Source organism: Miscanthus floridulus, chromosome 14 (assembly GCF_019320115.1).
Source record: "Miscanthus floridulus cultivar M001 chromosome 14, ASM1932011v1, whole genome shotgun sequence".
NCBI lineage: Eukaryota > Viridiplantae > Streptophyta > Magnoliopsida > Poales > Poaceae > Miscanthus > Miscanthus floridulus.
In genome coordinates, this window is record NC_089593.1 from 25,227,833 (window position 1) to 25,239,304 (window position 11,472).

Genomic DNA, 11,472 nt, shown 5'->3' on the forward strand with positions numbered 1-11,472 from the left:
TCCATCCGTCCTTACCTCTTTGTCGGGTTCGTCTTCTCCTTCTCGATCCAGAGCAGCAGTGCTGTTTGAGAGCGGTTGTAATCGAGAGAAAGAGAATGAATCGAACTGCACTTTTCCATTGAATGATCTCTGTATATATACAAGATGAAAGGACGCCATGGGAGTATGAAACGTCCGTTCGGGAATGCAGTTGCCGAACGGCGGCGATGTCGGTTCCTATGAGTATAAGGGGGAGACGTCCGTTCGGGGAACGGACTTAATCCACGTCACTAATCCGTGGGTTAGGATCCGTGTGGATGTGATCACTCTAATCCTCCTATTGGTTCATCTCCTGAGGCAACGGCTTGCAGCTAGAAGAAGAGGACTGGAGGGGTTTAGGAGAAGCAGAGAAGGAAAAGCAGGGGGTGGGTGCTCTCATCCGTTCTTCCACACGAGCGGCGACAGGCTTAGACCAATCCGGAATAAGCAGCGTTGGCGGCCGGCCAAAGGCGGCGCCACGGAGCTCCGTTCCTCGGCCCGCATGGCGTGGTGGAGGAGTCGTCGCCCGAGATGAGTAATGGCTGTCCCGGCCTTGCCACCCTCCCGGGACGGAGGAGGGCGGCGCCCTGTCCTCCCTGGGCTGTCCTCGCCGGTGGACGTGGACGGCGCGGCGACGTTGTTTCCGTTGTCGTGCTCGTCGGGGAGTAGACCGCCCCTCGATCGAGCTACGTGGTGAGCTCCATGCTCGCTCGCGTGACCTGCAGCGGCATGGCCTGACTTTGCGTCGTGCGGTCGTGCCCCTGCTGTCGCATTTATAGCCTGCCCTGAGACGATGCATGGATGCGTGCGGTGATCGGTCAGGCTTTCGATGCGGCGGCGTTATCCTCGCCGGCTCGGTGCGCGCGGGCGGTTGCTGACCGGGCAACGAACACGTACGGCATGGCTAGCTGTTGGCTGATCGATCGCTGATGCACTTTGTTGGCCGGGTTCCATGCGTGCCGTTGCATTCATCGACTTGCATGCAACGCCCAATCGATTGAGCAACGCTATGGCCTATGGGCATCAGTTAGTTAGTTGATTCTTTTCTTCTTCTTCTTCTTCTTCCGAATCACGATACAGACACGCACTCTTCTTGTAGGCAAAAAAGAAGAAGGCAAATGCGTGAGCTCATAATGACATTTCTCACAAAAATGATTACTGTGTGTCATTCTAGTAGGCTACAAACAAGAAAGCTAATGCGTGATCGAATAATGCTATTTATTCCTCACAAGAATGATTAGGTGCCACCTCCGGTTACATTTTTGAGATGTCTAGAGCCAAGAATTCATATCTTTAATCAAGTTTGCTTTCTATACGTTGAGTTTGGATATTTCAAAATGATGACATGCGTTTGTTTTACCGAAAAATATATATAGCTTCATAATGTATAGTTGTACCATGATTGTTACGTTACGGCAAAAGTTAGCAGTTTAATTTGAAGATACGTCGTCTAGGTCTCGTTTGGCATATCTCAACTTTACTTCACTGATGAAGTAGTTTTTCTTTAACTCCACGAGTAGCTCTATCGGTGAATTGTTTTACTGGACATTTGACATAATAGCTCCTTATAGTAGATAGGAATGATAAAATGTCTAAAATATCATTATCTTTTCTTCTCCTCCACTCCTATTTCTCTCACTTCTTTCTTTCTCCCTCCTGATGTCGACAACTACGCCCGCGTGTGTCCCAGCAGTTTGCGCTCACCCGAGCGCCGATGGCCGAGTCCGACTGCCCCAGCTTGGCGGCTCTCCGCGTCAGCGTGCCGTCATCCTTCCTTTGGGCAAATCCGTCTTCCACATGCATTGGGGCCCACTCATGCAAGTTGAAGCTGCTAGTTTGAGCTTAATTTGTCCTACACTAATCCCTTGTGAGAGTAGGATTTAAGGAGTTCACATGTGAAACTATTTTATCTCCTTTCGTACAAAACAGCTAGCGGAGCTATAGAAGAAGTTGTAGCTCGTCTCTCCTACATCATCATTTCACACAAGATAGTACAGTCGTTGAAGTGTGGCTCGTCTCCCCTACATCATTTCACAGTTTGGAACGTAGAGAGCTTGAAGTACTTCTACAATAATTCTCTGAAAAACTTCTATATTGTTCCAATCATCATCATCCTCTTGGTGTGCTTAGCAAGCATCTGTTCTATCATCATCCTCTTGTTGTTCCAATCTGCATTCAAGTAGTTGAAACTAAATCATCATCATCCTCTTGTTGTTCCAATCATCATCATCCTCTTGGTGTGCTTAGCAAGCATCTGTTCTATCATCATCCTCTTGTTGTTACAATCAAGTAGTTCGCTGTAGTCAAGGGCGCCCTAAAAATATACTCTCTCCGTCCAAGAAAGAATACAATTCTAGCACAGTGTCATAGTTTAATATCTTACGTTCGATCAATTATAAATTAAAAAATATCAATATTTATGGTATCAAATAAGTATCACCAGATTAATTACGAAATGTATTTTCATAATAAATTATTTTAAAGTCATAAATGTGAGTAGTATTCACTAAAAATCTGGTCGAACTACTTTTGCTTGTACGTAACCCGTAGTTGCATTCTTTTCTGGACGGTGGGAGTAAGGCCCTGTTTAGTTTCTACAGGCGCTTCTAAAATTCATGTCACATCGAATGTTTAGACACATGCATGGATCATTAAATATAGACTAATTACGAAACTAATTACACAACTTGCGACTAATTTGCGAGACGAATCTTTAAGCCTAATTAGGCCATGATTTGACAACGCGGTGCTACAGTAAACATGTGCTAATGACAGATTAATTAGGCTTAAAAATCGTCCCGCAAATTAGCCTCCATCTATGTAATTGGTTTTGTAATTAATCTATATTTAATGCTCTTTATTAGTATCTAAACATTCAATGTGACATGAATTTTAGGAGCGACTAAAGAACCAAACACCTCCTAAACTCTTTTCATCTTTTCATCAATATATAAATTGAGACTTTTATTTGACATGATAATTTCTAGAACCTGAGCATCTATGCAAGTTTTTTTTCTTTTGATGTCAGGCTGTCACCATGTGCTGCGTTACCCTGTGGAAGGGCATGGCCGCATGGTGACACGATGCCAAGTACAATGATTGACTCGGCGTCCGGCCAAAAGTCACTGACTGCTTCAAGGTCAAGTCAACCGTCCAGGCAACGACGTGGCTCGTAGGTTGGTGCGACATAATTTGGCCTGGCCTAGGAGAGTAGGAGTAGATGCCGCCGTGTAATCGCCGGCGTTTTCTTGCCGTGGCTTGACCTCTTTCATTGCCGTTGCCGACCAATCAATCCACAGGAGAGCTGCAGCAGGAATGGAGGTGTACGCTGTCGGAGTGTTGAGGCTGCTACCATGGCTGGCACTGGCAGCGGTGCTTCTGCCACTTCCACCTGCGGCGTCGCAGCAGCCGCCGCGGGGAGATGCCGGCAGCAGTGCGGCAACGTGACCGTCCCCTACCCGTTCGGCATCGGCGCGGGCTGCTACCGCGGCGCGCCCACGGGGGGCTTCCGGCTCCAGTGCGACGACGACGCCGGCGGCCGCCGACGCCCGCCGCGGCTCACCGTGGCCGGCTACGGCCACGAGGTCGCCGCCATCTCGCTGGCGACGGCCGAGGCCACCGTGCTCCTCAACGCCAGCCGCGCGAGCTACGACCGCCCGGGGGCGCCGACGGCCGCGTCGTCAGCCTCCGGGAGCAGCCCATGGCGCTCAACCGCAGCGCATTCCTCTTCTCGTCGATGAAAAGAGCAAGTTCGTGTCCATCGGCTGCCCCGGCCTCGCCTACTTCAACGACGGCGACGGGTACTACGTCACGGGGTGCATGTCCGTGTGCCGGCCCTCGGACCGCGCGCTGCCGGGGTCGTGCCGCGGGAGAAAATGGTGATTCTGCCATTACGAAAACTGGGCTTCGCAATTTTGCCATCCCGTAAATGGGATTCGCCCGTTTGCCATTCTCAAACGATACACACCCGCAAATATGCCCTGTGGAGGATTTGTTGCCAAATTAAATTTTTTTTTGCTGCGGCATCTTTTTCTTTCCGTTTTGCCCCTGAGCCTTATCCCTTCGTTCCTTTTCATTCACCGTATCTTCACGGGAGAGAGAGCACGGAGAGAACGGGAGAGAGACGAGACGAAGACGAACAGAGGGAACTGCTCCACCGCCGCCGATGCCGCCGACGGCCGACAGCAGCCCACCTCCTCGGCCCTTTCCTTCCCAGCCACGGCCTCCGCGCTAGGCCGCCGCCGCGTCCGTGCCAGGCCGCTGCCGCCGCCCCGATGCGTCCGCGCCAGGACGCCGCCGCTGCCCCGACGCGTCCGCGCCAGGACGCCGCCGCTGCCCCGACGCGTCCGCTCCAGGACGCCGCCGCTGCCCCGACGCCAGATATGGGTGAGGCTTCGTCTAGTTCGTCGTTCATCCCAACAGCTGCCCTTTCTCTGTATCCACTTGGCCCTAGCGGGATCCCCCTCATTCCATGCCCAGAATGTGGTGATAAAGTAGTGGAATGCAAATCCTGGAAGAACAACGGCAAAAATTTCTTCAAATGCGTAAACTACGATGAATTTGTGAGTATATAATGATCTGTTTTTGTCATATAGAAATGGATGAACTAGGTACTGTGTCAAGATTTGGATAAATAGTTTGTGTTATGTATTGTCATTTCCACCGGCAGTGAAGAAATGTCCATTCTTTAGGTGGATTGATGCTTACAAGAAAGTAGTTGCAAAGAAGATTAAAGAAGACATGGAAAAGAAACGAAAAGAAGAAATGCAAGCTGCAGTAGCATACGAAGGTCATGGTGAAACTAAAGCCTTGGTCGAAATGAAGCCTAATTGCAGGATTTACGAGGAAGAGAGGATGGATCTCAAGATGGACAAGCTTATCGTTCTGGTGCAGCTGTTGGTGGTGCTGTGTTTACTAATTGCAGTCCTAGTTCTTTTAGGTGTGGTAGTGCTTATTAGCAAGTGAAGTTGTTTAGTAACTGTGTTCTAGAAGTGTGGGGTACGACTCCTGGTGGTGGTCTGTTTAGTAACTGATTTGTAGAATATGTTGTAATGACATCTAAGTCCTATGAAATGAAGATGTTTTTCTGGAATCTATCAGGTTTGAATTGCTGGCACTTTCTAATAGCTCAGGGAAGGATATTGTATTTACAATCAACAATCTGACGAGATTGATCGATGTTTTCTCCAACTTCAGTTATTTTTGCTTTCTTGATTAAATTGCGTGCAGCTCTCCTGCATCGTTCAAAAAAAACAGCAATTTTGTTGTTTTAACCTCCAGAGGTTACTAAAACCTATAACATTGTTGTTTTTCTTGTCATGAAATGTAATTAGGCTTATACTGATTACGTCAATATGATTTGCTTTTTATTGATCTGCCAAGCTAGTTGTTTTAGTACCTAGTGCATGACGACAAGGACAGACTTGGTGCTCTTCGAATCTCTGATTGCTCCTTTTTTTTGTGTGTGTGTGGGGGGGGGGGATGCTATTTAAAGGCAAGGACACATGTATATGTGGTTCAGACGCCTAGCTTATCTACATTGCCCTCATTCTGTAAAACTCGAATCCACTTTTGATAAGGCTATTTAATAATTCCATTCATACCATTCTAGGGATGATAAAGGTGATCAGAGATTTGCTTCAATCAGTGTGCAACCTATTATCCCAGGATGGAATTCTGGCCGAGGAACTGATACTGCTGCCCCCTTGCTGTTAAAAGGATTCCTCATGACCGCAGCATTCTTATTTGTAATCAGCAGAACCAGTAAACTCAGGTACATTCGGAAGCGTGTTGACCGTCCAATTCAAGCCAAAATACCTGCAGAGCCAGAGTGAATTTCTGTTGTCCTCATTTCTGAACGTTAACGACATCACAGTTTTGGTGATCATCATTTCATAGTTTTGCCGCGCAAAGCTTGTTCTGGGAAAATAACCCATCCCGGCCGGCTTTCAATAGAATTTGGACAGAATTTTGACACAATTTCATGATCACAATAACATTCCAGCAAAGTACATGTCCAGTTAAATTCAAGATAGGTAGCATTTAAGTTACAATAACATAGGTCCAAATAAATTAAATAAGGTCCAGATACATAGATACATGTCCAGAGATACGTTTTCATAGAGATCTCCATTCTCATGATGGAGATACATGTCCAGATACAGTTTAAGTTACAATTTCATGATGGACATAACATTCCAGACCGAAACCTTCAATTGGTTTTCAGTTTTCTTGGCTTGAGTTTTTTTGGTGGGCTCCTCTTTTGCACTGTCTTGTCTGGTGAGACACCTTCAGCTAGCAGGTTTTGCAGTTGGCTGCAATAAAAGTAGCACTATGAGTCACTTGTATGAAAGCAGTATACAAGTATAAAAGAATGAGAATTAATGTGTAGCATACCCTCTTGTAACCCTATTGGAGCTGTTCTGTATGATCTGGTCCCTTGTGAGCCTTGTGGGGCTGGTGAGTGTATTTGGGGCTGGTGTAGGCATTTCTTGGTCATGGAGAGAAGCATCTGGGGCTGGTACTTCAATTTCTAAAGCATGCAAATCATCTGGGGCTAGTGGTGCGATTTCTTGGTCATGGAAAGCATTTGGGGCTGCTGGTTCAGTAGCAGTATCCTGAGATTTCCCTCCCTTCTTTGCTCTCTTTGTTGGGATTTTTGCATTCTCACCATACTTTGTTGTATTTTTTCTTGGCTTTCTTTTCCTGCAAGTTTGGACAAAAAAGTATTTAATTTAGTTAGCAAAACAAGTCATGGCAGCAAGTACATATAGTTGGGTCTTACCTTTTCTTAGTCCCATTAAGATGGCATTTGTAGCTTGTTTCACCATGGCCTAATTCTCCACATCCCTTGCACTTTCTTTTGCCTCTAATCATTTTTTTCTTGCCCTTTTCTGCCTCATTTGCAGCTTGTTTATCTGCCTCATTTGCTGCTTCCTTGGCTGCCTTCTTTCCTTTGCTACCACCACCTTCAAGGAAGCTTTTGATCCTGAGTTTTCTGTACCGTCCAGCAGTCCTCTTGTCAAGTGGTGCCCTAACCCCAAAAGGCAAATCAACATCTGGCCACTGTGTTCTATCAGGCAATGGCTCTATAAGTCTCTTATAAGCTGCCCTGAACCTCTCAACAGAGTAATACTCATGCACAAAGTCCTCCATATGTACATTACTAGACTGTACACTTGTAATCAAAGCCAAAGCATGCTGGCAAGGCTTACCAGTATGCTGCCACTCAAGACAGATGCAGTCATGTAGAGAAGACTTAACAACATGTCTACTGCGAGTGTTTGTGGTGTCCCAAATTTCAGCTGCAGCACTTCCACCATCTATAACAGTCAAGTGCCCAAGTCCTCTAGTTCTGGCTTTCAACTGTTGTATCACTGCTGGGAGGATCTTTCCAGTAAGCCTTTCTGAAATTTTTCTCCTTTTTGCCCATAGCACCATAATCATCTCTCTGAGTTTGTCTGCAAGCTCAACAACAGGAAGGTCTTTCCAGTCCCTGATCCAATTGTTGAACACTTCAGCAAGGTTATTAGTGATATAATCACATTTAATCTCAGGATTGAAGCCAGATCTCATCCAAAGCTTGTAATGGTGAGCCTCCATCCAAACCAACACTTGAGGACTAGCATCAATGACTGACTTGTAAAAATAATTGAAAACTGATTCTCTATAAGCTCTAGCTGCAGGATACATCTTAGAGAACACATCACCACCAAACCTTTTAATGAAATTGTTCATTAGATGTCTAAAGCACTCCCTATGTTCAGCCTGCGGAAACACATTCTTAACTGCATTTTCTAGACCTTTGCACGCATCTGACGAAATAGCTAAAACAGGAAGATCTCCTATGGCCTTGTGCAACTGAGTCATAAACCAAGTCCAGTTATCTGTTGTCTCACCATCAATGAACCCAAAAGCAACTGGGTACATCCAGTTGTGACCATCTATACCACAAGCTGCAGCTAAATGACCATTCCATCTACCATTAAGTGCAGTAGAGTCTATGCTAAGGTATGGCCTGCATCCTTCTAAAAAACCTTCAATGCAAGGTTTCAATGCACAAAAAAATCTATGGAAATAGAAATTGCCATCTACCTCCTTGATGCCAATCTCAATAACACTACCTGGACACCTCTTCAGGACCTCTGCCCTCCAATTGAATAGCAGCTGAAAGCTCTCTTCCCATTTGCCATACAATTCTCTCAAAGCAATTTGCCTACCTCTACAAATAGTATCATAATGAATTATACACTTGTGGTCATCCTGTAAAGTTTTTTGCAGTTCCTTAGGGCCCATAGCTGTTTTCTTCCTAAGGTGATGTATTGCCTTTGAAGCAACCCAAGCACTGGTTGGTGTGGTAGTCTTCCTCCTAGCACTTGATTCACATGTATGCTTATCAACAACCACTGTCACCTGCAACAACAACAAAATTAGTCAAGGCAACTAATATAGAAGGGCAAAAAACATTGGCAGCCTTAAAATTATTGAAGGAAAAAAATTAATGGAACGCAAAATGAAAGTTAGTACCATAACGGTGCACCCATCAGGCTGTCTACGCCCAACAAGATGCCAAGGACAATCTTCTCCCCCCTTGCAACCTCCAATATATCTTTCAGGATCTGTTTTGACAACGCGTAGTTCAAACTCTTTATTTATAGCAAATTGTCTCACCGCCAATCTAAACTCCTTCATGTTAGAATAAACTGTGCCAAGATCCATATTGGGCCGATTTGGATCGTGCACCACAGTCCTCTCCCCTGGTAAATAGTCATCAACTTCAATGACTGCTCCAGTTGTATCAATTTCTTCAGTCCTCTGACAAGTATCGGCGTTCTGTTGACTGCTAGCTTTACTGGCTGCCTTTCTTGCCTTATCAGCCTCCTCATCGTCAGCCCTAAACCCCAACAGCTCATACATCACCTCATCATCAACAATCTCAATTCTTCCCTCTTCATCTCGATTGTCCTCGATGCGTAGGCTATCCCAATCAACAAGAGGTTCTACTAGTGCTAAGCTAAGGTCAGGCTCCCCATCAAGCCTAGTAAAGAAATAAAAAGGTGGCATAGTTAGATTACCACCACATCTACACTTGTCGAGTCTCATCTACACGCTTGGGCACAGTTAGATTACCAGCAAAGCAAGAATACGTACCCTTGGAAGAGATCTGGCCAGTTCTCCATCCACCACTTGGAGCAGCACCGGCGTCGGCCGGCAGAGCCGGGACGCCTGGCTGGCTTCGAGGAAACCCAGGAGGTGCCCTGCAGTCGACCGTCGACGGCGGCGTCGGAGGCGGCGGTGCTGGCGGCGGCGGGGATCCGTTCCCTCTCTCCCTCGCTTGACCTAGCGGCGTCGTCTGTATCCCGTGCGGAACGACCGTGAGTCTCCCGTGAATGAAGAGAAGGCATCCGTGATGCATCAGGGAGGGGCAAAACGGGTAGGCAAGTTTGCCATGGTAAAAAAAAAATTAATTTGGCAACAAATCCTCCACAGGGCATATTTGCAGGTGTGTATCGTTTGAGAATGGCAAACGGGCGAATCCCATTTGCGGGATGGCAAAATTGCGAAGCCCAGTTTTCGTAATGGCAGAATCACCATTTTCTCGTGCCGCGGCGACGACGGCTGCTGCCAGAGCAACATCCCGCTCGGCCTCAACTCCTACCGCCCCTACCTCGGCAGCTTCGGCCGCCGGCGCCGCGGCGGCTGGGGGCGAGACCGGGAGGCGACGTTCCTGGCCAACTCCACCGCCTGCTCCTACGCGTTCATGGTGGACGCGATGTGGTTCTGGCTCGCCGGCTCGCACTTCAACCGCACCGGCGACTTCGCCGTGCCCGTCGTCCTGGACTGGGCCATCAGGGACGCCCCGAGCTGGGCCGCAGCGGCGCTGGACGGCGACACGTACGCGTGCCGCAGCGCGCACAGCGTCTGCCTCGAGTCCAGCAACGGCCCCGGGTACGTCTGCAACTGCACCGCCGGGTACCAGGGCAACCCGTACGTGACCGACGGCTGCACGGACGTCGACGAGTGCCGGCACGGGGACGAGTTCCCGTGCTACGGCGTGTGCGTCAACACGCCGGGCAGCTTCCTCTGCACGTGCCCCAAGGGGTCCAGTGGGAACGCCACTGTGCAGGACGACGGCTGCCGACGAGACGACGACAACAGATTCGATTTGCCACTGAAGATCGTGACCGGTGTCAGTGCGGGCGTGTTGCTGCTGCTTCTGGCGACTTCTCGTCGCACCTGTGGGTTCAGAAGCGGCGGCTGCTCCAGGCGAAGCAGCGGTTCTTCGAGCAGAACGGCGGCGTCCTCCCGCAGCAGCAGCTGGGCTCGCTGGCCAGCTCCGGCTTGGCGTTCAGGATCTTCTCCGAGGAGGAGATCGGCAGGGCCACCGACGGCTTCGTGTACAAGGGCGTCCTCGACGACGGCTCCGCCGTGGCCGTGATGAGGTCGAGGGCGTGGTCGACGCGAAGCAGGTGAAGGAGTTCGCCAGGGAGATGCTGATCCTCTCCCAGATCAACCACCGGAACGTGGTCAAGCTGCTCGGCTGCTGCCTCGAGGTCGAGGTGCCCATTCTGGTCTATGAGTACGTCCCCAACGGCAGCCTCCACGGCTACATCCACGGCGGCGGCGAGGCCAAGGTGCAGCTGCCACCCGGCGCGCTCCTCCGCATCGCGGCCGAGTCCGCGGACGCGCTCGCGTACATGCACTCGTCGGCGTCGCCGCCGATCCTCCACCGCGACGTCAAGTCCGCAAACATCCTCCTCGACGGCGGCCTCGCGGCGAAGGTGTCCGACTTCGGCGCGTCGAGGCTGGCCCCGGCGGGCGAGGCGGCGGTGGCCACGCTGGTCCAGGGCACCCTCGGGTACCTGGACCCGGAGTACCTGCTGACGAGCCAGCTCACCAGCAAGAGCGACGTGTACAGCTTCGCGGTGGTCGTGCTGGAGCTCCTCACCGGGAGGAAGGCGTTCGTCCCGGTGGAGGACGAGGAAGAGGAAGAGGAAGGCGGCCTCGCTTTCTGCTTCATCACGGCGGCGCAGGCGGGACGGCACGGGAGATCATGGACCCGCAGGTCATGGAGGAGGTCGGAGCGGAGGTGCTGGACGAGGCCACGGAGCTGCTGATGCGGTGCCTCAGCATGGTCGCCGATGAGAGGCCAACCATGAAGGAGGTCGCCGACAAACTCCATAGGATCAGATGCCACGCTTGCAGCAGCAGCAGCAGCAGTACGCAAAATTAAGAGTGGCCCAGAGTACCGGTACCGCTATCACTATCAGATTAATGAGAAAGTAAACTTTACCCTCAATGGCACATGTCCTTCTGATCTCAACCATTAGATATGCATCGTGGTATATATGCAGAGCAGAAGAAAGGCAGATTAATTACTGGATTTTCTATCTAACGTAAGACGGAGCAATTCAAAGAGAAAAACGTAGGATGGAGCATATATTTTACTTAGTT

At 49.4% G+C, this 11,472-nt stretch overlaps 1 protein-coding gene and 1 pseudogene across 2 annotated transcripts; one reads left to right on the plus strand and one right to left on the minus strand.

Moving 5' to 3' along the window:
- Nucleotides 1-3,239: 3,239 nt before the first annotated feature.
- On the plus strand, nucleotides 3,240-11,251 carry LOC136503213 (wall-associated receptor kinase 3-like; annotated as a pseudogene).
- On the minus strand, nucleotides 6,039-9,634 carry LOC136504884 (uncharacterized). Of its 2 annotated transcripts, XM_066499920.1 has the most exons (5): nucleotides 9,169-9,634; nucleotides 8,545-9,055; nucleotides 6,803-8,430; nucleotides 6,415-6,723; nucleotides 6,039-6,332 (listed from the first exon to the last, which is right to left on the minus strand). In XM_066499920.1, exons 1-5 carry the CDS (start codon nucleotides 9,510-9,512, stop codon nucleotides 6,230-6,232), a joined length of 2,895 nt encoding a protein of 964 aa, XP_066356017.1. In that variant the 5' UTR covers nucleotides 9,513-9,634; the 3' UTR covers nucleotides 6,039-6,229. The 2 variants fall into 2 exon arrangements, with proteins under 2 accessions (XP_066356017.1, XP_066356018.1); XM_066499921.1 differs by lacking the exon at nucleotides 8,545-9,055 and having other exon boundaries at nucleotides 9,169-9,240.
- Nucleotides 11,252-11,472: the final 221 nt, after the last annotated feature.